The sequence below is a fragment of the Eptesicus fuscus genome, chromosome 16, assembly GCF_027574615.1.
Source record: "Eptesicus fuscus isolate TK198812 chromosome 16, DD_ASM_mEF_20220401, whole genome shotgun sequence".
NCBI lineage: Eukaryota > Metazoa > Chordata > Mammalia > Chiroptera > Vespertilionidae > Eptesicus > Eptesicus fuscus.
The window spans coordinates 42,991,700-43,018,474 of record NC_072488.1 but is presented as its reverse complement, the minus strand read 5'-3'; the positions used below and the strand labels follow the sequence as shown (position 1 = coordinate 43,018,474).

Here is a 26,775-nt window from a genome sequence, read left to right as displayed (position 1 = left end):
ATATCAAGAAATGCTTTTCAACTTTTTTTCCTAAAAGATTATGCCATTTACAAATACTTCTTTGACTGCTGTATTTGTATATATGCACAATGAATAAGGACCCCTCCCCCCCAAGGGAATACAAAGCTTAATAAAACCATTCCCATCCTTCAAGGCAATTTATAATCTAAGATTCCACAAGTATAAAGTAATAATAAAAGCATGAAGTATTTTTTAAAAAGACTAAAAAGTAGAAGAGGAGAACTATAACATTTAAGCTGGGGTAATTAAAACTGGACTTAGTTCAAAACAATACCTTTTAAAAAAAGTACTTGCTTACTTCTAAAAAGAAAATTGTTTCAATAATATTATTGCTAAAAACATAATTACCTTCCATGGTGATTGTGGGGGTGGGGATGTGGGAGAAGGGTGGAGATGTAAGAGGCCATAGAGGGGATAAACAGCGGTGGAAAATAATAAAATAAATTTTAAAGTAAGAATTACCTTCTTGATGGGAGGATCTCAGGATTCCAATCAGGATACCTATTTTGAGAATAAAGAATATTAATTAACAATCAAAATAAGACTGTAAGGCTCCACTGATCTTTCTCTGCAATTTATTTGTTCAAAACCTATGTTTACATAGTAATTTACTAGTATATTAAAGCACAAAAATTTTCTTGGGAAGAAAATATTTTGAGTGTGTAATTCAGCAATTTTCAACCAGTGTGATGTAAGAATTTTAAAACATGCAATACCTGACTATTTACTCAGGAGCACTGATCCCTTAGATTGTCAAATTTTTAAAAATGACAACAGCCAATGCAACAATAGTTGGCTTGTATGAATGAATAAAAATTACATCTATTTTTTTTTTTGTCAGACTGGCCAAAAATGATATATTTTTCGGTGTGCTGCAGAATTTTATTAATTACTTTATGTGTGCCATGAGATGAAAAAGGTTGAAAATTGCTGGTCTATAATCCAATCAAGTATTATGCTAGTAGACAATTCAGAGAAAATAAACAGAAACGCCATACTTTATAAAGACTTCAAAATTTTTAAAAGTTGAATAAGGAGTACACATAAAAGAGGTACAGAAGAGGTCAAAATATAAGCTCATGTAGAGGTTAAAAGAGGGAAGACACTTCACATACTTTGCAGAATTCCAGGGGACACTATTCTACATTGCACCAAGTGGTCCTCAGAGAGATAAACTAATCTGGCTGAAGCATGGAAATGACGAAAAAGAATTATGAAAGGGAAAAATGTGGAAAGGTATCTCAGAGACCAACTGTGAAGGTCCTTGAAATCAGGTAAAGAGGGTGCATATAAATAAATACATTTCTAAAGTGAAGAGAATATAGGAATGTTTTCAGAATAATCAGAAACAAATATCTGGAATGTGGGGGGGGGCGGGGATGAGGGTTGAGATACTTAGAAATCAGGCATGTAGAAGCTATGCTATAGTACTAAGAGTGAGAAACTAACAAAGAATGGGAGGAATCTGTAGGAAAAAAGAGGGCTGAGAACTTAAGAGATTAAGGGGTATTCGCAGAAAGGAAAAGTAGAACAGTTACATCGTAGAAGCTTAAGAAAAAGACATTTTCTTCCTTAACTTTTCTAGAGAATGTGGACTCTAAAGGTTCATTGGAAATGGTGATTAAAATAAAACATCAGAAACCACCAGTATTCAAGAATATAATTTCAGTAGTAAAAAAAAAAAAAGAGCCAGGTAAGGAAATGGAAGCAGCAGACTCAGCAGTCACCTGGCAGGAAAATGAAGTTAGGTCAAAACCTTACTAAATGTAAAGCAGGTGTTGTTGCCATTGTTTTTAAATATGTATTTTTATTAATTTTAGAGAAAGAGAAAAGGAGAGGGGGGGAGAGAGAGAGAAACATTGATTGGCTGTCTCCTGCATGCCCCCTACCGGGGATCAAGCCCACCACACTGGCCAGGGCTAAAGTAGTTTTTATTTATTGTTAGCAGGTTAACTTGACAGCTATTCTCAACTCCTTTTTACCTTGCCTGCCTCTACTACAAAGGCTAACAAAGCTAAATATTTGTTTTCCCAGCTTCCTTAGACGATAGCCAGTGGTAGATTCTAACCAATGAGACATAGGTACAAAGCAGACTTCTGAGAAAGCTTTTGCTCCCTTCTTCTTGCTTTAAAGTACAAATTATGAAGACAAAAAAAAAAAAGTTGACTTTAAATTCAATGTGTTCATCACCTAGCATCAACAACTGTCAAAATATGGATACTTCTGTTTCCTCTACTCCTATACTTTTTAAAACTTTCGTTACTCTGTACCACCTAAAAAGATCCATTTCTAATTTTGTGGTATAGTGTTTTAATGTAACATCTTTGGAATCAAACAAAGTTGGATCTAAGTGTAGGTGCTGCTATTTAATGGCTGTGTATCTGAAAGCTAGTTACTTAATATGTTTAAGCTTTAGCTATCTTGTATGTACAATGCTGGAAATTACAGCTGGTTGTCAACACATGCAAGTTACTGGATTTCTAGAGCTTTCCAGTTTATGTTTTCACAGAGCTTGAAGCCTATTATTCAAGAGTTGGTAAATAATGTTTAGTTCTTCACTAGGCTGACTGCTAGAATGCATGTTCTTGTCTCTGCTGCCTAGAGCAGAAAGATAAAGCACATAAACTATTCTGCAAGTAGAGTTTGGACTGTCTATGTATTACCTATCTAGTTTAAAATGTGTTTCAGAGGCATAATACTCTTTACCTATGCTGTATAATATAATGGCTAAGAACATGAACCTAAGTAACTAACATTATCTGGGTCAATGTGATGATATAATAAGCATATACATGAAAGTTGTGAGTAAAATGTTCAATCTGAATTTAACAATGAGGAAACAATCAGAAGAAAGTACAGAATGTAGTAAATGCTACAAGACAATTTTCTTGGATGTTTCAAAAGAAGTCAACATCATGAAAATATCGCCAAAAATAAAGACCACAGGGTGGACTGTTCTAGACTAAGAGACTGAAATGCACAAATCTTAATTTGAATACTGAATTAACAGTGTGGATGGGGGGAGGAGGAGAGAGGCAGGAATAGTTATAAAAGGCATTTGAGAAACAGCTAGAAGATAGATGCTGAATTGATCAGTGTTGTCAAACAGTTCAAAAAATATATATAATGATATAAATTAGATATGGCAAAGTTTAATAATTGGTGAATAAAGATAAAGAATATATGTCTATTGACTTCAATTTTTTGCAGCTTAGAAATTTTTCAGAATAAATTGTTTTGGGGGGCAGGGAGGAGCAAAGATCCATGAACTAAACAGACTAGTTGTGTCAATTATTTGTTGTGTGAGTATGAAATTTACCTCCCTGTGCCTCAATTTCCTCACTGGTAAAATCACAAATAATCATTATACATCTAGCTCATAGGGTTGCCTTGAAGTGTAAATAAATTATGTAAAGCATTCAGAATAATGCCCAGCAAATAATAAGCAAAGAGCTATTATTATTTATTTTTAATATTAAAACTATGATGCACTATATCTTTTCTCAAGGTAACAGTGCAAATATTGTGTCCAGAAAGACCCAATAAAGACACAGTGAATAAGAAAAGAGTAAGAACCTAAATATACATTAGATGAGGAATGACTAAATAGATGAAAGTATATAAACACAATGAAGCTTAAAAAAACACACACACAAAGAATAGAGTACCATATGCTATTTGGCCATGGAAGGATCCCAAATGCCTAATCAAATTTAATTTATCTGTTAATATTTTGCAGTGGAGAGAAAGCCATGAAGGAATTATTCAAGAACATGTAACTTGAAAAAAGGTAAAAATGTAGGATAGAGTATTAAAGTGGCAGGCATAGAAAGCACATGTTTTAATAATATATGTGCACGGCCCTGGCTGGTTTGGCTCAGTGGTAGAGCGTCGGCCCACGGACCAAAGGGTCTGGGGTTCGATTCCCGGTCAAGGGCACGTACCTCAGTTGCGAGTTCCATCCCCGGCTGAGGTCGGGGCACATGCACGAGGCCAATAGATGTGTCTCTTTCTCGTCGGTGTTTCTTTCTCTCTCTCTCTCCCCCCCTCCTCCCTCCCTTCCACTCTGTCTGAAAAATCAATGAAAAAAAATATCCTCGGGTGAGGATTATAAACAAATAAACAAACAAACAAATAAAATATGTGCACGGAAAAATAGGCATATCTGCAGAAAAGGCTTTAAAAATCCATGCCATCTGTTCTGGTAAATTACTGACAGTACATGTAACTAGAATCCTGTTACTGCCATTAATGCCTATCTACAGCAAGTAACCCATTCCTACCTAAATCCCTGAGTAAATAACTCATTCCCACCTAATTCTCTCACCTTCATAAAAATTAGACACCCCATTGGGTATCTGTGGGAAAATTTGTGGCTTAGAGATTTTCCATTTACAGTGGCAAAGAAGCCTATCAGGTAACAATTATATCTATATGATAACCTATGTCTTTCTACACAGCATCTATATTAGGAAGCAACTCCAATCTCCATTCTTATTCTTTATGATTCAAGTAGGGCTTGTATCATACATAACACCAGGAGTAGGTATGACAATAACTGAGTTAGAATACTCTCTTCCCACAATCATTATAATTGGTTCAGAGATGGACAACTAACCCAGAGTAGACCAAAGGAATAAAACCAGACTTCTGCAGCAGTTACGAGGAACGAGGTGTTTACTTTTTTTTAAACTCCTGGAATTTGTTAGCTATACAGATCACTTAAGTCCAGAACCTGGGAGTCACTTTGCTCTGTGAAGAAAAGAGTGCCTGAGATCTCATAAGGCCAAAGCAAAAGAGAACTGCCAAGAAACCAAAATATTTCTCACACTTTGATTTTTGTTAAGCATCCAATTCAGCTGCTTTGAAACCAGAATCACTCTTTAAGCTTCCCAGTTAAATGAGATATTAAATTATCATACTTTATTAGTAAAAACTACTTTGAGTTAGATTCATCACTTACAAATAGAGTTCTAAATAACCTCAAAAAAAATTGGTGATGTTTTCATAAAGAACAACAACAAAACCCACAAAAAACAGCTGCCACATATCTATTTAACCAAGAACATGTTACTGCAAGTCTAGTGATAACAAACTTGACATCCAACTGTATCAGTATGTTTAATGATGCTAGGGGAAACATTTAATTTTATGTTACTCCCAGGGACATAAGAGAATACTGTTAAAATCACACTTTTCACCTGCACAGGTACTCTGTCTTAAAGAAGGAAAAGGTGCAAGAATTAAAGAATCAATTTGAGCCCGGCTGGTATGGCTCAGCGGTTGAGTATCGACCTATGATCCAGGAGGTCATGGTTCAATTTCCGGTCAAGATACATGCCCCCAGCTGGGTGCATGCAGGAGGAAGTAAATCAATGATTCTCTTTCATCACTGATGTTTCTATCTCTACCTCTCCCTTCCTCTCTGAAATAATAATAATAATAATAATAATAATAATAATAATAATACAGAGCTATTTTAAAGAATAAATTTGAGGAACCAACACATCTAGCTTATTCATCTCCTACTTAAGGTTTATTCTGAAAACAGGTTCTAAGCCAGAGGAAAGCTTTAGGCCTGAAATTAAATACTGGTATTTGGGATGGGTAGTTTTTAGTTATTCATCGTGGTTTATATTTGGAGCAGGGAGGTGGGTAGATAGGAGAATGGATGACTATCTACTCAAAAATAGATAAACCTTTACAAGGAACACAGCCAGCAAGGAATGAACCAATGATATTAAAATATATACCTGAGATTAAATTAGGAAGAAGTCAGAAGAATGATCATACTGAATTCCTTTTGGGAAAAAAATTAAATACACTTCTATAAAATGAACATTTCAAATTGGCAATAGCTTTCTAAAAATATTTTTCTCCAAAGCACCACACGAAAGGTATTAAAAGTTATATCTGAGCATTAACTACTTTTATAAATTTGCTACCTCTAAAAAAGAAAAAACTGTTCTTACTGTTGACGTAACTGTCGACAGCTCTCAATATGAGTAGATGTATTTTGATGCTGAATCCAATCCTATTGTAAAAGAAGAAAAGTGCTGAAATTAGAATATTTCTCATGTTGAATTATGAATTAGGCTTTCTGGGTTGATACAGCATACTTCTTCCCCCTCCCCCCCCGCCACACCCCCAATTAAACAAATTTAATTACAGATAGCATTTGGCTATTCAATAAAATCTTTTACAACCAAAAATAAAGGCTTCCAAACAAAGGCAATTAATACCATATCTCATTTATGCCATTTTAAACATTTAAGTATTTTTTAAAAGATCATACCCACGGATACTCATTTTGAAATAAAATATATAAACTTGGAGAAAATAAGTGCATGGATCAGAAATAATTCATCTCAGATACAAAAACAACACACCAGAGAACACCAAAAACCCTATAAATAAAATGGTATCTGAAATGGCATCTTCAAAACATAGACTTTTACCTCTAAAATTCAAGCTAATAATATTAACAATAAAAAGTCATACCTCATAGGCCAGTACCATTCCAGACTATATTGGCAAAGAATAAGATTAGTAAAAATATGAAGAGATGATGATCAAATCTAATTTATTTTTAAGATTTAAGGGAAAGTAACACCAATTCAAAGACACAGTATCTCTTACACATAGAGCTTTACAATAAACAAAATGCTTTCTTATACATTACTTCCTTTACAAATCTGCCCTAAAATTACATTCTGTACCCATAAATAGCTCCTAGAAGATACATCTGATTAAAAAAAAAAAAAAAAAAAGCAATACAGTTTTCAAAGATACAGTCCTCCAAGTGACAGTTAAAGATAACATGTATATTATTTAGTGTTTTATTGTTTTTCCAGCATTTGGATAGGCAGAAAACTTACTAAACAGTTCTGTATTTGAAAACTTTTCTTAAGAAAAATGTTACTCATTTCCATTTCAAAAACACTTTATTCTGTTATTGCTAAAGATGAACTAGAAATTTCTAGTTAAAACCACAATTGACACTATTTATAAAATCTGCCTTGTCAAGAACTATCTGAAAATAAGTGAATGCTATTTACAATACTCAACAACAGGTTATGACAAACCCTAAACTATTTCATTAAGCCATGGAACCAACTGTGCATTGCAAAAAAGAAATGTTTGCACATCTTGCTCAGTGATACAAGGAGAAAGCTCGTAGAGATTGGCAACTATCGAGTCTCTAAAACTGCTAAACCCATGTCTTTGACAGTAACTGGACACTGTTTACATCAAAGAGACACACTGGCAGTAGTGGATTGGGCATGATTTATTTGGACTATCAAGTGTTTTATATGAATAAGTTGCCAACATTTAAAACCCCAGAGGTTTTACCCCCAAATCTAGATTCCCAGCTTTTCTTAAATAAATAAATAAGTAAATAAATAAGGACATAATATTGGACATGTATTCTATATAGCAATTATCAGCTGATGTTGATAGCAGCCCTATTTAAAGCATATTTTCTCCAGTTCTACACACACACATATACATATGCCCCCACTCTCTTTATTTTTTAATAGGTCCACTCACTTGCTGACATTACTTGCTTTAAGCTCAGTAAGTATATCTATGCCACCCATTTTGAGACTTCTAGTAACAGTATGAAGATTAAAAGACGGTCCCAAAGCAGTACTGCCTCTCCAAAGAGTGATAATTATCTAACGAAGCAGACCATGCTACAAGGACTATAGAATTGAGAGGGCCCAGAATAAAACTGAAAATATCTACCGGTTCAGAGCTCACTCACTATCCTCCAGCTACCTCAAAAATCTTTTGTCAGTAAGTCCTTTCTCAACCGAATTATTTCAGTCAGAAAGACAGCTTTTAAACCAAACACAGCCTTCGGAACCATGGATAGTAAAACAAACAAACATACCTTCTAAACCCAGGACAGCTCCTCCTCCAACATCTAAATCCCAATTTAGAAATAGAAATACATTTCATGTTATATAGTTGCCTTTTTCAGGCTACATTTTTAAAGACTCCAGAGGTGGGGAGCATCTTGCCAGATGTTACTTAGCAAGAAAATATTTGCTATTGATAATTAATATTTATTTGCCACATATTCGTAATGTCATATATATGCACTCATACAAGGCAATAAAATATATCACAGAAACAACAGAAGTAAGTAGTTTGTATAAGTCCATGTTTGTTCACAAATTCCTATCACTTAGTCATCTAGTAGTGAAACATTCATTGATTAGATCTATTATGCTGTTTTGACTGTTAAAAGGTGTTTGTCTTAAATGGCAATCAATCTCAGTGAACTCCAGTGATCACCAAATGATTTCTTTTCCACTCTAAATTTTATTTTTATTATATTAACCCAGTCTTTCACTAGGAAAGCCTCAAATTAGTGCCCTGCTCTATCTATTCTCATTCCCATTCACACTGCACATGTCAAACAGATACATCTCCCTAAAATATACTTTTTACATATCAAGAACCTTAATTAGCTTCCTAATGCCTCTCACCTTAAGTCTAAACTTCTTAGGCTAGCTTTTCAAATCCCTTTGTACTTTTATTTGTTGCTCTCATTTGAAATGTAATAATGTAATTCCTCCTCCCCCAGGTACACTGAAGCCTATTCATCATTCAGGACCCATCTTCAACCTATTCCACGAAGTCTTCCCTCCCAGATCATTAAAGTGCGGAAAGATTTAGTGCAGCTAGTCACCATCACTCAATTAGTCTTATTTAACTAAACTATACAAGTTTCTTGATGTTAAAGAATACTTCTTTTTAGTTACAAAGTGCTAAATACATAATAGGAAATTAGATAATGCTGGCCTGAATTGATATAAGCCTGAAATCAAGATAAAAATATAAAGTATCTCTCCCTTAAGCAAATCCAAACAAGATAAAAACAATCACCAAATCATTTGTTGTCCTGTATTATTTTTTAATTACTGAAGTAAGTAATTAGGAGGCAGTGAGATTCTATAAACTGTACCTTTTCTAGTCTACAGAATAAAAATGAAAACTTTTAAGTTATTTAAGGTATTTTCATTGGATTCATCATGACTAACTGAAAGTTCAAAATAAATGGAATACAGAAAGCCTAACACTCAATTCAGTACTTAGGCCAGGAGTACTTACAGATTATAACTAAGTGTTATAAATTATTCTGAGATTTTTCAAGACTTTGCTATCCTCTTTGGCAGGATCAGGCAACTATTATCTTATTAGAACTCAGCAAATCTGGCTAAAATGAGGTAGAATGCTGCTTTCCTTTGCTGGAGTTAACCTTATGACAAAAGCATCAGCTCTAGGTATCAGATTCTTGTTGGCTGAAACCTGATGAGTGGATAATAGACAATAAAAGGGCAGCATTGGAAGGAGAAAAAAAACAACAAGAGAATTAATACCTATAGATTTTTAAGCCTATTCAAAGTATACAATGCTATGGCCTTGAATCAATGCTTATTACCATGAGAAGTACATTTCTTCTTGGCCATTTATGATATAAATTTACAAATCACATTTCTTCCATCAGTAAATGGAAGAAACAGTGGTTTCCAAATATATATAAGTAAATAAAACATACTTGGAAATTCCTACGCAAATCTACCAATGATTTCTAACAATATATTCTACATTACTCCTCAGCACCTCTATAAAACGCTTCCTTCTAACTGTACTAACCATGAAGATACCTAAGGCTTCTTTATTTTAAAAATATTTTTCTCTAAATTTTTATCATTTTACACTCTATTTGTTGAACCCACAATTGGTCTCCAAATAACTCGTTGACTCAGTTTTTGCTATGATTAAGTTATTTTAGGAAGCTCCTTCTCATGAAACACTAAAAATCCTAGTCCAGATAGAGTCAGAAAATGATTAAATTGACATTAACTGTCTTTAGCCCAAGACACGTAAATACATGCAAGGCTACAACACACTGTCTCTTCAAAGTGTATAGTACAAATGTTTTATTCCAACTTTTTATTTTTATACTAACAGATTCTTATTTAAAGTGACTCATGTGACATTGTCTTGTAAGAATACAGTTTATGTTATATAAATTTTATGCTGCATAAATTTCTGGGATAACTAATCAAAAAGTTCAAAATAAATGGACGAATCATGTGTTGTGCCCAGTCACAGGAATACAGAAAGCCTAACACTCAACTCAGTACTTAGGCCAGGACTATTTAGATTACAACTAAGTGTTGATGTTGCAATCAAAATTAACTTCTGCCATTTCCTAATGCCTAGTTAACACCAATGTACTTGAGAATAGCGGAAACTTGGGCGCTGTGTATCATTATACAGTGATGTTTAAAAACACTCACCTTCAAATGACTACATTCTACGTTACAGAGAGAACAGAAATGTGGAAATATTCTTGGAGATGCTGCATAATAGTCATTCATCATAGAAGGAGTTGGGAGTCTCTTCATCTTTTGGACATCAGCATGGGAAAACTTGGGGAGCCAGGACGCTTTCACAATCCCAAAGGGAGACCGAATGGGGATGTCAGCCTCCGGCTGATAATTCTTTTTATTTCCTCCAGGTCTGTGGACATTAGATGAATTAATCACAGGCTCACGTGGGATCCGCTCTTGCTGGCTTACAGCTGAAATTAATTCCGATGAAAAAGGTTGCTGGTTCATAGATGGAGGAATCAGAGACCGACTCATTGCCTGGTTAACTGTTTGGCTAATGGACTGGCTGACACATTTTACAGGTTCAAGGACTGGCTGTCTTCCTGAAATGTGTAAGCCTGGCATCTTAGTTCCACTCTCAACTGGGAAAAAGGACTGATTACTGGAGGACTCACTGGGGAAGTCCATCTGTCGAAACACATCTTCAACAGGAAACATAGAATTACAAATCACATTTGGTGCAGGAACAGATGCAGAAATGCTCTGCTGTGACCGAAAATCATTCTTGACCTCATCAGTTGGAATTTCAGGATCATAAATACGTACTTCAAGTGGATCTTCTGTATAGCCATATTTGCTTGCATGGCCATAATCAATCACATTACTTGAAACTGCCTCACTACCAAGTGTTTCTTTATTCCTGCTCTGAGAAGGTAAGTTAGGTAATCGGCGCCCCATTTTTCGCATTCTTATATCCCTCAGAATTAATGGCATATTTTCAGGAGTTAGCTGTTCATCAGGATAGCGACTGAGTTCTTCTAAATCTTCATTAGATAATCCAAAACTTGCTAAGATACTTGAGGCACTCTCTTTTGTATAACGGCTCTGCACTTTAGGACTCTGCTCTGTAACCTGTGTTATAGGACTCTGTTTCACTCCCACTGATGCAGGTATCTGAGACTCATCATCCCACCGGCTACCATGAGGTTTCTCTTTCTTTTGTTGTGCTTCATGAAAATCCAATTTTTCTTTGGTCAATCTTGGATCAGTTCGGTGCTGAGTTACCTGAACATTCATTCTCTGTGGTCCCATGTTCTGATAAGATTCATGGCCAGCAAATCTGGGTGGAATTCCACGGGCTCTCCCTGCTGGGTAAAATCTTGGAAGACCCATAGCTCCAGGCCTCATAAATGGTCCTGGAGGCCTCATCCCAGGAGGGTTAGGTGCTCGTGGCCTCGGAAGCGGAAAGTTTCCTCGAGGATTAAACCTGGGTCTCGACATGGCTATTTTCGAGAAAGCCTGATTTAATAAAGTATAAGGTGGTGTTGAACTATGTGAGGCAACGGCATTCAGCTGCTGAAGCGCCAATTGAGTCTTAATCTGAGCAAAGTGCAAAGGAGATGGGCCCAACAGAAGTGGGTTTGCAATGCCCAGGTTCAAGGAATTCACAAGTGGTGCGAAATTTTCCAAGAATAACACAAAGCTGAAAGTTAAAACACAAATATTAGATCATTTTAACTCAAACTACTTCATGAAGTGGGTCTACAGCCAGTGTAAAACATTTTGAAACAAAGCCATGAAAGGATTCTGCATTTCATACACGTTGAGATTAAGTGCTTACGAGGATTTCCCAAAAACTTTCCCAAAAACTTTCTCTTCTTTTCTTCCTGAATGTAGAACACAAACCCAAACAAACCTCAAGCCAGAGGTTCATGCATACTGTTACAATGGGTGCTGTCCTAGGTGCTGAGCGATAATTACAACTCCTAATTAATCTTGAAAAATAGGATGATTTCATGCTTTAATACGAGGAAAAAAAGATGAAAGCATTAAAATACTTAGAAATGCACACACACTTAATATTTATGTTATCAGATGTACAAACAATGAAAATAGGAACTGTAAACCTAAAATTTTACAAGACCCATTTCTCTAAGACACAGCTTCCTTGGAACCACATCTAATTAAATTCCATATAGCCATTAGACTATGCTTAAGGTTCTGCTGTTAAACAATTGTTTCTTTTAAGATACAAACTTGTCACCAATAAATTGACTACAGAGTCTGACAAAATAGTGTGCAATAAAATGTATTTGATTATAACATACAGACAAATATGCAAACCAATCATCTTTCTCTTGGATTCCCTCCAGGATGAGTGTTAAAGACAAATATAGGGTGGGCAAGTTTTGAATACATGAAACAGTTTATTCTTGTATTATTATTAGTATTATTACATTATTTATGTGTATTACATCTATAAGCCTACTTTTGCCTACTCCTGTATATGTGGACAATGATTAACTATAATGTTATACAGTAATGTACATGTACTTTACACAGACTGATTCATTTCTCACAACAACCCCATGAGATATGCACACTTTTATGAGGAGGATACTAAGGCACAGAGAAGTTAACACATTGTGGACCAGTAGTTTCATTGCTAGCTTTACCCAGTGGCCAGATAAGTTTCTATTGAACAAGTACAAAAAACATTTTACATAAATGTTAAAGGAACGCTTTAAAATTAAATACCCATTGCATTTTGAAGTAATTTATTACATGTTCTTACAAGCTAATATCTTTTTAAAGTATACTTTGTAAAACACTATGTAATATGAAGCAAGAATTCTCGTGATCTGTCTGCAATGTGTTAAGTAACGTACATAGATAAGTGGCCAGGCCAAGATTTGCATTCCAAGTATTTTGGCCCCATAATCCATGCTCTTAACTACCAATAGATGTGAGCAAGAATATCTTGCAGTTCCCAGGCATTGTATTAGTTAAAACTGGTTGCTGCCCAATCCTTCGGAATGCAGCATAAGGCACTCCAACCCACTTCTCAGAGAAATAGCACTTCAGCTATCATTCAGGACCAAGGTCAGCAGTCAAAGGACTTGCTGGCTCTTTTAGTTAAAAAAACAAAAACAAAAACACAGACCATGCCTATTTCTATCAAGTCCCCCTACTTTGATACCCAATAGAAATGCAAGGTGGGAAACATACATAATGTTAATGAAATGGAGATTCAGCTGAGATATAGATTTTATCTGATAACACTCTTCCTTCCAACTATCTTGCAGGCTGTCACTACATTTAATTTTTATAAAAGGACATTCTTGCCACATCACCCTCTATTAAAAAATCCAAGAGAATCTCATTCCCTTTATGTCTTAGTTTTATGTGGAAAGTATAATCAACCTAGTCAATTTCTACCCTCCTAATTTTACAAACACTTATTCCAACTAGGCCATTGCTCCTATTTCTGTCTTCTTACCTCCATCTCTTCCAATCAAAACACATGAAGGAAACAACTTTGCCTTGACCTGATTTATTTGATTTTACTCATTCTTCAAGGTCAGTCTCCATTAAACCTTCCTTGACCACCAAGGCTCAGAGTGAGTCTTCCAACAAACTTTATTGCTTATACCATGTTGGGACTCGTATCTTTTACTATCGTTTTTGTGTTCATATCAATGCAGTCTTTTTCAACAACCTAGTCTCAATTGAAGGCATGGTCATTGTTGTCTTATCTCCCAAGGATATAACTCTATTCCTACTTAAAATACCCTTAAATATTTGTTAAGCTATTTGAATTATCATATCCAAAGTCCTCATACTTGACACAGACTATTTTCAAAGTATAATAAACACAAAAATACAATAAGTATTATGCAGGCTTCTAATTCACTAGAATTAGAAGGTGCAAGCAGCAGACACTAGTTACTAAACAATGATACCCAAATTTTCTGTAAATAATGTTCACTTATCACAAATTCCAGGTCTTTTTAAATAATCATAAATCATATGATTATGAAATAATCATAAATCATATGAAACTGTACCTACCTTCTACAAAATAAAAATACTTCCAAGAACAACTATGTATTGACCTAGTCCTTAAAAATAATCACTTATGCAAGCAGTTTGTCATCTATTTCTGCACTATTTTCCTGAATTGGTGAAGATTCCTTTCACGACTGCAGAAGCACAAACTTTTCCAAATACCGTTTCTCCCCATAATAAACCAAAAAGGAACAGATATCAATCAGTCATCTAATTACCACATAGAATTATGAACATATATCATTAAAAATACCCACATTTTAAGTTCCTTAACAATAAAAAAACCTATCCATGCACGTTAATATTCCCAGCACCGTCTTAACACTGATGTAAATATACATTAATAGACTGCAAGAGAGCAGCCCTTCATATGGTGTATTCTGCAGAAACCAGTGTCCTGTAAAATTGTAGGTCTTCTACAAAGGAGTTTCCTGGTCAAGAGAGTGTGAAATGCATTCATGTGCAGCCCTTCTCAGAGGGGCACAATAACTATTGCATATTAAAGGCTCTGAGGTGCTCTGTTGTTTACCAAAACATTTTTTTCATTTTGCACTTCTCAATCTTGAGTTTTCCTACATGCATATACCCAGGAGTGATATTTGGAATATTTAGTAATTAGTAAAGCACAAGCAATGAATAATCAACAGCAATTTGAGCCCCTCCTTCATCCACTGGCCCTTCAGTTTTTAGTTGCTGTGCATAAGATGATGGTAGGGCGGTCCTCAGGAAGGAAGTACTAAAGTGGGGAAAGTAGAAGTCTACCTTTGGGATAACAGCTAATTACAAATCATGGCAAAATTATTTCAATATTTTAACAACTGGCATATCTGTATCAGTGTGTAGTCTCTGAAATCAGTCCTGAAAAGACACATCTTTCACGCAACAGTCTAAAATATATACGAAGTGAAGAATTAAAAGGCCTTTTCCTAACTAAAGAATTTCAACTATCAATAAGCAGAGGTTTGGCTTGTTTGCTTTTAGGAGCCTTAAAAAGATCACACCGGATTCCCCATATTGTTAGTCCATTGTGAAATCTAATATAATGAGGACAAAATTAACAGTCCTAGCTCCCCAAAGAGACCTCTTCCATCTCTCGGTAAGACAAATTAGAGGCGTGGTCAGCCATAGCTATTTATTAAGCATTCTGATACCAGGACCTGCTAGCTAAAGATACGAAAATTTCTCTCTTGGCATGAATATTGTGGAAAATCCATCATTATACCGCAAATGTCACATTCAACATGTATCCTCCACCAACCTCCTTTCTGGAATAAGTTTCTTTAATCCTCCTGTACTTTAAGCCAACACTTCTCCTAACCTTTATCCCAAGACTCCTTCCAAATTTCAGACTTTTTTATTTCCTTTAAGTTTGTATTTAGTAACATTTTCAGACAGTAATCCACTAATACAGAATCATCAAACACCTTCTTACGCTACACCAGTGGTTGGCAAACTCATTAGTCAACAGAGCCAAATATCAACAGTACAACGACTGAAATTTCTTTTGAGAGCCAAAAACCGACTTCTGCGCATGAGCCGCGAAGTATCAATCGCACTGTACGTGCGCGCCCCACACGTGGTATTTTGTGGAAGAGCCACACTCAAGGGGCCAAAGAGCCGCATGGGGCTCGCAAGTCGCGGTTTGCCGACCACTGCGCTACACCATATCATTTCTAATCCTGGCAGAAGAGTTTCCGACAATGTTGTTCATCAAAACATTACTAATGAGAAATTATATAGCTATCTGCATTTCTATTCTCACTACAATGATTTAAATTTTAAATCAAAGCATGAAACACAATGTTGGGCAATAGCAAGAACTGACAAATACATTTTTGAAACTCTAATAAAAAGCCAGCCTACAATCTATATTTCAAATAACACTATCTTCAATGGGTTAAAAAAAAACAAAAAACCTAAGTAATCTTCTAATTTCTTTGTGAACGGAATTTAAGTATATTCATATTTCACTTGCATTACTCTTAAAGTGTAAAGCACATTTTTAATCATTTAGGTAAGTTACCGTTTAACCTTCTTACAGCTATCATTCACATTCACTCCAAATGCTTAAACTAAAAAGATGTTTATATTTATATTTCAACCTTTCTATTTATAAGGCATTATAAACTTCATTTTGCAATTATATAATTCTGAAGCCTTATTTCTTCAAATCGAATTTAAGGCAAGCCCCACACCATCAGCTTCCTTTTGTCACATCTTTTCTCCCCTTTCTCATGTTTAACCTTTAGACCTATCAATGATGCCCCAGCATAAAACTACTTAATGCAAATACTAACACCTGATAGAAACAGAGGAATTTATAACATTCTCAATTGATCCATGGGAATAAAATTCCAAAATCAAGTATCAGATCATTAAGGATATCTTTTAAAAATACTAAAAAACTTAAGAGGAAACTATCCTCTTAAGAATAAATATATCAGAGTCATTTCAAATCCAACTGTTACTCATACAATTTGAAAAATTGTTTTAGGTGAGGAAGTAGGTTAGTAAACCAGAACAGATCTCTTCCTTCATAGAACTAACACTTAAGTTTTAAAGATGGAGCTAATATCTCATAAGAGTTAAAGAAACCAAAATGATAAAATATAGTTAGAAATCTCCTAGAATTTTCCCTTTTCACACTTTTGTAATTAAGAGGGTTAGCAGAAACTGGAAGTTGGATGAATAAACTAAAGTATATCCAATATTATGCATGTGTAAAAAAAAAAAAAAAAAAAAGAATGCTACTATTCATCCCTGTTAAGATAGACCTTAAAGGTAAGAACTAGTGGATGAAAAAACTCAAGTTATTTATATTAGCATATGAACAAGAAATAAAATAAAATGCTGTTTAAAGATGAAATGCCCATACAATGGTAGTACATATGTAAATATGTAAACAGTATTGGTTCACATCACCTATGTCTACAGTCAAGTTGGTGTGAGTAATGTAATAGAGTTCTAGGTATTCCAAACCTATTAGAAGTAAAGAAACCAAAGGCATTTTTGCCAACAAACTAATTTGATAGTAAGTTTAAATATTGTTAATATCACAGAATTTATACAAACAAGGTAACAAATGATAGTTATATACTCAGAACACATGCTTGATACAGTAAATATCATTTTCATTATCCAGAACTATTAAAGAATATGCCATTTTCTGGATAACTAATAGCTAAAAAAATTAATCCTTTACATTTCAATTTAAATTTTTAAAACAAATACTTCCTAACAATGTGCTACAATAAGGAATTTTGAATTTTTCTTATTCTTCCAGCCATGCAATATACAGAAATACTGCCTTAGGGAGAAATACTGCTTAATTTTATTTTATTTTTTAATTAACTGAGGCTCTAAATGAAAAATATTTTTAAGACACAGAGCACAGGTCACAATATTGAAAGGCTTTTAAAGATAGGCTTGGGAAGCACACGGAAAAAAGGATGTGTGTCTGAGTAGGGAATAGGAGTAGGTGGTGGGTAAGGAAGTTTGATGAAGCAGTACTAGCAAACATATTTGCTGTGCAAGCTGAATGAGTTTCATAAGGATTTATTACCTTTCCTCTCTACGTTTTAACATATTTGAATATTTGCAAAATAAAAAGTTGAAGTGCTAAATATTAAGTATTACATTAATAGAAAACAAAACAGGAGTATAAAACCAACACAACTTCATACTTCTCAATCTAACATTATCACACCAGCCTAACAAAAGCCAAAATTAGTCATAACTTGTTATGACTAATGTATAAATAACAAATGCAGACTTAAGTAAAAAATCTCATTTTAGTTAATAATTCCCTACACCTGTCCTTCCCACCTAACTTACTGACTTACCCATTACTAAACAGTTTCATATGCTACTCTTTTTGTTTCATTATACCTTTTTGGTGAACAAAACTAATTTGTGAAACAAAGAAAGTAAAATTAAGCAAAACAAGCAAATGGTTCTTCATAAGAAATCTCTGATTAAAAATTAGGTTATGCCATACCCAAGAAAATAAACCCTCTCTGTCTTTTGAGAATATTGATATAACTTAAAAACAATGTGAGGCAACAGTAAGACAAAAAGTAAATTTGGCATTAACACCTGGAAAACAACTGAAATAAACACAACCATTCATTATTAAGCCTTTTTCATTTAACTCCAAAAGCTCTGGCCATAAAGAGGTTTATTTATCTAAGGAACCAACTTATGAACTTGGAAAAATCTGGGTTGAGATCTGAGTTCTTAATTAACTCCTTTGAAAACAATTGCAGTTAAGTAGTATTAACCCTTTAAAATAAACTGTATTCCTGATGACATAAGAAACATAAGCTTGTTACAGAAAACAATAAAAAGTAGTAAGAAATCCTTACCAATAAAACCATCACCTAGAGTGAACAAATATTTTGATATGTCTTCTAGTTCTGTGTACATGCATGGATGGTAAGGGAAGGAGGGCACACCAAACTTTATTGTATGAAATTAGAACTATACTATTTACCATTTTCAATCAACATTTTGTTTTCCTGTATTTAATATTTTTTAGGCCCTAGCCAGGTAGCTCAGTTGGTTAGAGCATCATCCCGATTCACCAAGGTTGAGGGTTTGATCTCCAGCCAGGGCACATACAAGAAGCAACCAATGAATGCATAAATAAGTGGAACAACAAATTGATGTTTTTCTTTCCTCCCTCCCACTTCTGCTCTTTCTCTAAAATGAAATAAAAATTAATAAAAAATTTCAAAAACAGGACATTTAATAGCCACAACACATTGTGAACTCCTGAAATTTGTTTTATTATTTGACAAGTTAAAAATTCTTTTTTATGTTCTTTTAGGACCTAAAACATATCACATTAAAACAAGAAATATTCAGTAAAATGCCAATCATAAAAATTCTTTCAGAAATACCTAGTAGAAACTGAGTTCTTGAGACAGACATGAAAAAATAGTTTGATGGACTAAAAAGATATCACCATTAGGTCCCATGAGGTATTTCTGAGTTATACAATCAAGAACCGCCTGTTATTTTGATGCACTGTTTCAGAAGAAAAAGAATCCTTAATTTTCTTTAGATATTGGTAAAAAAAATCTAAAATCTATAAATCCAAGTGTTGTCAAAAATTAATCAGCTAGATCATAATGGCTCCATTGAAATAAAGAGATTTATAGCAAATCCCACACTTGAACTTTATAGCATGTCATGGTTTAAAAAGCACTTTAATATTCATTATCTCATTTGAGCCTCACAACAACCCTGTAAGCAAGGGCATCCCAGTTTACAAATTAAGTAAGGCCTTGGAACCAAGTGGTAACATTATAACTAGAACCTTACCCTCAGTGTTCTTTCCAAGCTGTGTTCTAGCTATTTTAAATTTATTTTATAGCTTTGCTTTTCTAATTATAAAAAATATATGTTCATGACCACCATCCCCCAAAAATAATCCTCAAGACATACAGAAAAAGGACAAAAAGTTTTGTATAATCTTACCACAAACGGAAAACTATCATTAACATCACTTTTCTAGGTATATACCCACATACCTCAATCAGTACTGCTTTGTTAGAGCGACTGTTTACCTCAGAATAGATAAACCCATGTTCGCACCTAAGAATGCAGGTATTACACTAGTTAATAATACAGGAGTACATATCTTCTATGCTTTCCTCAGTTTAACTGGCACTCAATCTGCTAATTTCTTCTAGTATATAGATAGATCCACTTAGCTAACTCTTTTCTACCATGTTTTGTAACGTGATCTCAGTTTTGGGGTAGCTAGGAGAAAGGGGAGAACTACAAAGTGTACATCAATCACAAAGGGTATGCAAATTATAATTCTGAAGGTGCCATTAAGTATGCATATAGTATCATGCTGTATATTAAAATGCCAAAAGTGTGGTGCCTCAAGGAAATTGTCTAAGATACAATAAGCAGACAATTAGAAACATTTGGTAACATGAAGAGCATTACAAACTTCACTACCTGGAAAGATTGATAAATACGATTTCAGATTAGAAAGGAAATGGAATATTAACTTGCTAATGACAGGAACAAATTACCACGAGAACTATGCATTAACAACCCCATAGCAATGATTTAATAATTAATTAACATTTCCAGGAAGACAACTTTTTGATAAACAGGATAAATGAGTACAATCAGATATATACTTTTTTTAAGGATCATCTTAACTGCATACATAATTGTATTCATAGTAAATAATGCCCAGAGATGTGCACTGGTCCTGCTAACTTTGCTACCCTCAACAAATATAATACACTAGAGGCTCGGTGCATGAAATTCATGCATAGATAGGGTCCCTAGGCCTGGCCAGCAATCAGGGCCAGTCGGGGCCTCCCTTCATTTTGTGCCATTCCGTGGTGGTCAGCGCACATCATAGTGAGCGGCTGAACTCCTGGTTGGCTGAACTCCTGAGAGGACAATTTGCATATTAGCCTTTTATTATATAGGATAAGTCCAAGAGAAACCACTTGATCTGATTTTTAATAAAGAAATCTTTCACCTTAGCCAGTTTGGCTCAGTGGATAAAGCATCAGCCTGTGGACCAAAGATCCTGGGTTCGATTCCCGTCAAGGGCATGTACCTCAGCTGCAGGCTTCTCCCTGGCCCAGGCCCTGGTCAGGGCTTGTACAGAAGGCAACCAATTGATGCTGTTTCTCTCTCATCGATATTTCTGTTTTTCCCTCTCTCTTCCACTCTCTCTAAAAATCAGTAGAAATATATCCTGGGGTGAAGATTAAAAAAAAAAGAAAAAGAAATCTTTCCTGGGATTTTTAAAAAAATCAGGAATGGGAAAAATGATGGATGCTGATAAAACTCAAATGTTGTTGATAGCATATTTACTATTTTAGTGAGAAAGCACAAAAGTGAAACAAAATGTAGTCAATACAACAGAGGTAAGCAGGACCAAGAGATAAATACAGTACTGAAGACATCCAACTACCCAGTTCCAACGGTTCCTGAAGCCTAACTGCATGCTTGCCGTGCCTGCCATTTGGTTATTCACTTCTTTCATGAAATGCACAATCCAAAAAATGTTCCAATTTGCCTAAAGTAAGTTTCTAAAATCTTTAATTATGGATAAACTGCCAAATGTCTTAAACTCTTTACAAAGTACAAAAGAGCATATTTAGTATGTTATTTTTTGTATAAGAAATATTTGTTGCCGAAACCGGTTTGGCTCAGTGGATAGAGCGTCAGCCTGCGGACCGAAAGGTCCCAGGTTCGATTCCGGTCAAGGGCATGTACCTTGGTTGCGGGCACATCCCTGGTAGGGGGTGTGCAGGAGGCAGCTGATTGATGTTTCTCTCTCATCGATGTTTCTAGCTTTCTATCTCTCTCCCTTCCTCTCTGTAAAAAAAAAAAATATATATATATTTGTTTATGGTTACAAAACACACACACACACGCATAGGTAGGATAACAGAAAACAATAAAGCTGGTTACCTGTAGAAGTAACTGAAAGGCTTTTTAAAAAGGGGGAATATTTCATGGAGTACATCTTATTACATAGTTTTGACTTTTAAAGTATGTTAACAATCTACATTTTTTAAAAATTAAAACAAGAATGGGAAAGAGGGAAAATCTAAAATTAAAAGCATACTAATTCAATCATTTAACCCACTGAAGGGGAAAAAGAAAACTAATGTGCCTGGGCAGTGTGGCTCAGTTGTGGCTTGAGCATCAGCCCATGCACCAAGAGGTCACCTGTTTGATTCCAGGTCATGGCACATGCCTAGGTTTGGGACTTGATCCCCAGTAAGGGGTGTGAAGGAGCCAACTGATATTTCTATCTCTTCCTCTCTAAAATCAATAAAAACATTTTTAAAAGATCTAATGCAAGTGTTATAAAACCTATATTTGATTTATATACCCTCAATTTAGGGGTAGCTAGGAGAAAGGGGAGAGCTACAAATTCTTACCTTTTTCAGTTTTTTGGGTGGGATTTGGATTTGTTTTGTTTTGTTTTGTAGTGGTATAGGTAAAATAATTCTGAAATTACTTTAGATATAAGACTGAGTAAGTAAATGTGTTTGTTTTTTTAATTTATTATTGATTTTTTACAGAGAGGAAGGGAGGATAGTTAGAAACATTGATGAGAGAGAAACATCAATCAGCTGCCTCCTGTACACCTCCCACTGGGGCTGTGCCCGCAACCAACGTACATGCCCTTGACCGGAATCGAACCTGGGACCCTTCAGTCTGCAGGCCGACGCTCTATCCACTGAGCCAAACCGGTTTCGGCTAAAACGACTTTTTAACCCAGGAAAATCTTATATGCCCAGTCGTCTTATACGCCGGAAAATACGGTATATATGATATACTAGGTCAAAAAAAGGGACTGGACTATAAGCAAATATGGCAGTAGGAAGAAAACCTCCAATATGGTAAAGAACATAAGCCTTAAGCAAATGTCTGGATTTGGCCCTTTTTTCCCTCCTGCATCATGCTCACTCTCTAACTATTGACTGTCAGTCAGCCCATTATGCAATACATAATAATCTGATCTTTGGGGAAATTTCCAATGATCTGAAGACACCCGCCCTGTAGGAGGGTGCCATTGAATGACTTCATGCAAAAGTGGTTAACTCCCATAAATAAAATTTAACACTAATGTAGCACAGTATTTTTAAAGAACATAGACCCTAGATTCAGTGTTTTAATTCTGTTGCTTGCTAAAAATGTCACCCCAAGCAAATTAGTTAACCCAAGCCTCAGTTTGATCGTGTGAAAAATGGGAATAAAAACAATACCCACTTAAGAATGTTAATGTAAAGAATAATTAAAACTATACCTCCTGATACCATAGGTGCTCAAAACATGTTAGACAGTAAACAAAATGCTTTATTTAAGAAACAGGTAGGAATCTGTTCCTTTTATTAAGACTCAGATAATTTTTGAAATTTCCAATATGGTAGTAAAAACAAATACATTTATACACACACGTGTGTGGTATATGAGACACACTGGGAAATCTGACTACTGATTGATTACCTAACATTAAGGAATTATTTTAGGTGTGTTAAGCATTTTTTTCTCTAAATATTTAGAAAAAACTTCTGAACTACAAATTTATGAATATGGGATCTGCTTTTAAAAAATAAGGTGGAGAGTAGAGACAAGATTGACCATTATTAGCTTGTAATTTTTAATGCTGGATGGTAGGTATACGGGTAGTGAATCATTGTATTATGTTTTAGTATATGTTTAGAATTTTTCCATAATAAAATGTTTTTTTTTAAGTAAAAAAATTCAAAACAAAAGGAAGTTGGAAATATTTGCTCATTAGCAGGGACAATAGGGCAATTAAAGTTTAAGAAAATGAAGACTGCAGAAATGAGGCAGAAAAAAGATAAAAACTTTAACAAGACTGGAACAGTATACATATTTTGGTATTTAAGGGGTTCAAGATTTAAAAAATAACCCAAAATGTAGGTACCCCAAGGTCACCACTAAGAAAATATCAAAATATATGTACCTAAAAACTTTCTATGTTCCCCAAGTCTTTTCTTTCAAAACAAAACCTTAGAGATCAGTGAGGGAATAACCCTAAAATGTCTTTCCACAGGTCAGTTAATTCAAGAAGGCGGGTGTGGGGGGAGAAATCAAACCCTCACTTATCTCTATAGCTGTGCTTTATTTCTAAAACCTCACTTTTTCCTTACTGTCTTCCTTTTCATTAATCTTTTTATCTTCCATATATCTATTAACCTCCCATTTTAATTTTCAACCACAAATTCAGATCCCAGTAAATAAAACTGAAGCAATGAGAGAGTCAGTCAAGCTGGATACAAAGAGGTGCTTTACCAGCATTCCACAAATATAACTACTTTCCGTTTTTGGAGGACCTCTAAACTACATTTCAACACTCAATAGCTCATTTTTACACAAAACAGCCCAAATTATGTTACCAGGCACCCATACTGGAAGCACTGTGTCTTAGTATGTACAGCATTTTATTAAGAATTTGGAAAGATTTATCTAAACCTTCAACAATATGCATTTAGTTATAGAAGGAGTAGAATTTGGACTCTAATAGTCTGTCCTGTGTTCTTATCCTGCCTCTACAACTACCAGCTGAGTTCATTCACTCTAATTGTGAGCATCTAATACATACCGGACACTGGGACAGATACAAATGTGAACATAACAATCACATAAATAAATGGTTACAATGTTTTGATAAGTGCTCCAAAATTTTATCAATTTAACCTAAATTCCTTAAGCCCCTTCTTTTTAATTAAAAGGGAGTACCCACAGGTTGCAATTTTGTATCAAAAGACCCTAAAAATCTGTAATAAAAGTAACAGCTGACATTTATTCAACAGCTCCTATATGCCAGGAATAGGAGCTTTCCATACACTGTCTCAATCCTCACAACAATCCCAAGTAGGTAGTATTAATCACCATTTTACAGATAAGGAAACAGAAATTCAGAAAGACTAAAATAACTTACCCACAATCTCACACATATATTAAGAGGAAAAACAGGGATTCGAATCCAGATCTTCTGATTCCAAAGCCTATTATCTCTCCACTAAACTATTTCTCTCATTTTCTTTCACTACAGGAAAACAAAATTTCCAGAGATCACCTTCTTAAGAGCACAGAAGAGAAAAATCTTTAAGACAGCCATGAAATACAAAGTAATCACCCATCATAAGAAGTGTTTTTTTAAAACAAATTATGCGACATATACAGTCTCCATAATGAAAGATGACATGCAAGAGATTGAAAAACTATTAATAACCAATATTCAAAGTAATAGACATGTGACATAACTAGTTAATACAAATGAGTATGAAATTTTGTGATTTCTTCCAACTGTTTTATCTTTACCCTTACTTGCTTGAACACAAACAACCAAGGAGGAAATGGCCCAGCTTACAGTACCATGTTGAGCCCATATAAGAATTTACAAGGGCATATTACAGGGTATGAAAATACAAAATAAAGTGTAATGAAATGCGGTCAAATATTTTTAAATGCAACGTAAGCTCACTAAGTGTCGAATAACTAAACATCAACAAAATTTAAAGCTTTGTTGAAATAATGTAAATTATGCGTTTTTTTTCTGTATGAACCTCATTAATCCTTTTTTAAAATCTTCCTCCAGTTTATCAATTTGAATGGCAAATTTGAACCAGTGTTAAAATAAATTAATACTTTACATCAAATAAAGAAAAAAAAAACCAACATTTTTTTTGTGTGTGCACAATTCCAAAGCCCGTTAGCAAAAGAATTTGAACCAATATAAATCGCCGGATCCTGGTAACACATTTTTCTTCACAACTCCTTCCGATTAAAACAGCATTTCCCCCAGAATTCTGCCCAACAGTAAAATTTAAGCTTAACAAAAATTAGCTATTGATGCCGCCTTCATTGTCTAATCCCAACTCAAATTTTGTAGGGACCTGTCTCCTTCGTTCGCATTCACCTCCCACAACAAAAGGTAAGTTTCAAACGTCCTCCAAGATCCATGCCTGTGGTTTCCATCTGCCCCCCACCTTTAACAGGAAGGGGGCCCGCGGTGGGAGTCACACACAAATAAAACACGAAGGAGCCGTATTCGAGACTCCCCTGGGAGATGTGGGAATAAACATCGAAGCCACTGACGCGCCCTCCGAGTCCCGCACCGAGGTGACAATTTATTTGCTTTCAAACCCGCACAAGGCAGGCGGTAAGGAACACCGACGGCCAAAGCCGCTGGATCCTACCATTTCCCTTCCGCCCCGACTCCCGCAGCCCCGGCCCCGGCCCCGACCATGCTCTCCTCTCGCCGCGCTTCTGGCACAAGGTCGCGCGCCCAAAGGCTCGGCTCAAGCTCCACGGCCTCTCTGCAGGCCCCGGGGGAAGATCACGCCCTCCTCGGCGGGGCTCGGCACCGCTCGCTGCGGCTGTCAGGCCTGGCGCGCTCCCGGCAGGCCCGGCGCCGATGGGGAAGGGGCCGCCACGGCCTTGCCCAAGGGTTGCTTCTCGTTCCTCCGCCCAGTGCAACGGCGTCAAGGCGGCTCTTTCCGCAGCACGGTCCTAGCACGGGTGTCCGACCCGGCCCTCCGGGGCCGTGAGGTGAGCCGCCGGGGTAGTAGGGCTGCCAAGCTTCCCTCCCCATCCCGGGGGTCCCCCCCCCAGCCTCCTCCCGCCCCCGCCGTCTGCTCGCCGCCATTTTGTGCGCAGCCGCTGCGACACATACAATAGTGGGCCAGGATCTCCCCAGGAAAGGCTCAGGGCCCCCACGCTAGGGGCTCCCGCCTTCCAACCCCCTCGTCCCCACAAGGCAGCGGTCCTACCTATGCCTACCCGACTAACAGCCGGATCCCATTTGCGCCCCACACAGTTTAGCTCTCAGCCTCCAGTCCCGACGCCGACGAAGCCGCCGCCTCCACAGCACTGCACGCATGCGCGCCTAAAGGGCCTCGGCGCTCCCTTCCCAGCTCCCGGCGCCTGCGTACAGCCCGCACCACGCTCGCCCCGAGGCACGAAAAAGGAGCTGGGTTCCAGAAGGGGTCGCTCTTGCATCTGCTCAGGCATCTTGCACTAG

General features: G+C 36.0%; 1 protein-coding gene across 1 annotated transcript in view; it reads right to left on the bottom strand.

The window, feature by feature from the left end:
- The window catches only part of ZNF638 (zinc finger protein 638), an 86,098-nt gene extending 59,555 nt beyond the window's left edge, over positions 1–26,543 (bottom strand). Inside the window, exons 1-4 of the mRNA XM_008147479.3 lie at positions 26,535–26,543; positions 10,341–11,856; positions 5,994–6,055; positions 484–522 (exon numbers count right to left, since the gene is read on the bottom strand). Of these exons, the coding sequence (XP_008145701.2) occupies positions 484–522; positions 5,994–6,055; positions 10,341–11,654 (1,415 nt within the window). The 5' untranslated portion in view covers positions 11,655–11,856; positions 26,535–26,543. The remainder of the gene's footprint in view (positions 1–483; positions 523–5,993; positions 6,056–10,340; positions 11,857–26,534) is intronic.
- Positions 26,544–26,775: the final 232 nt, after the last annotated feature.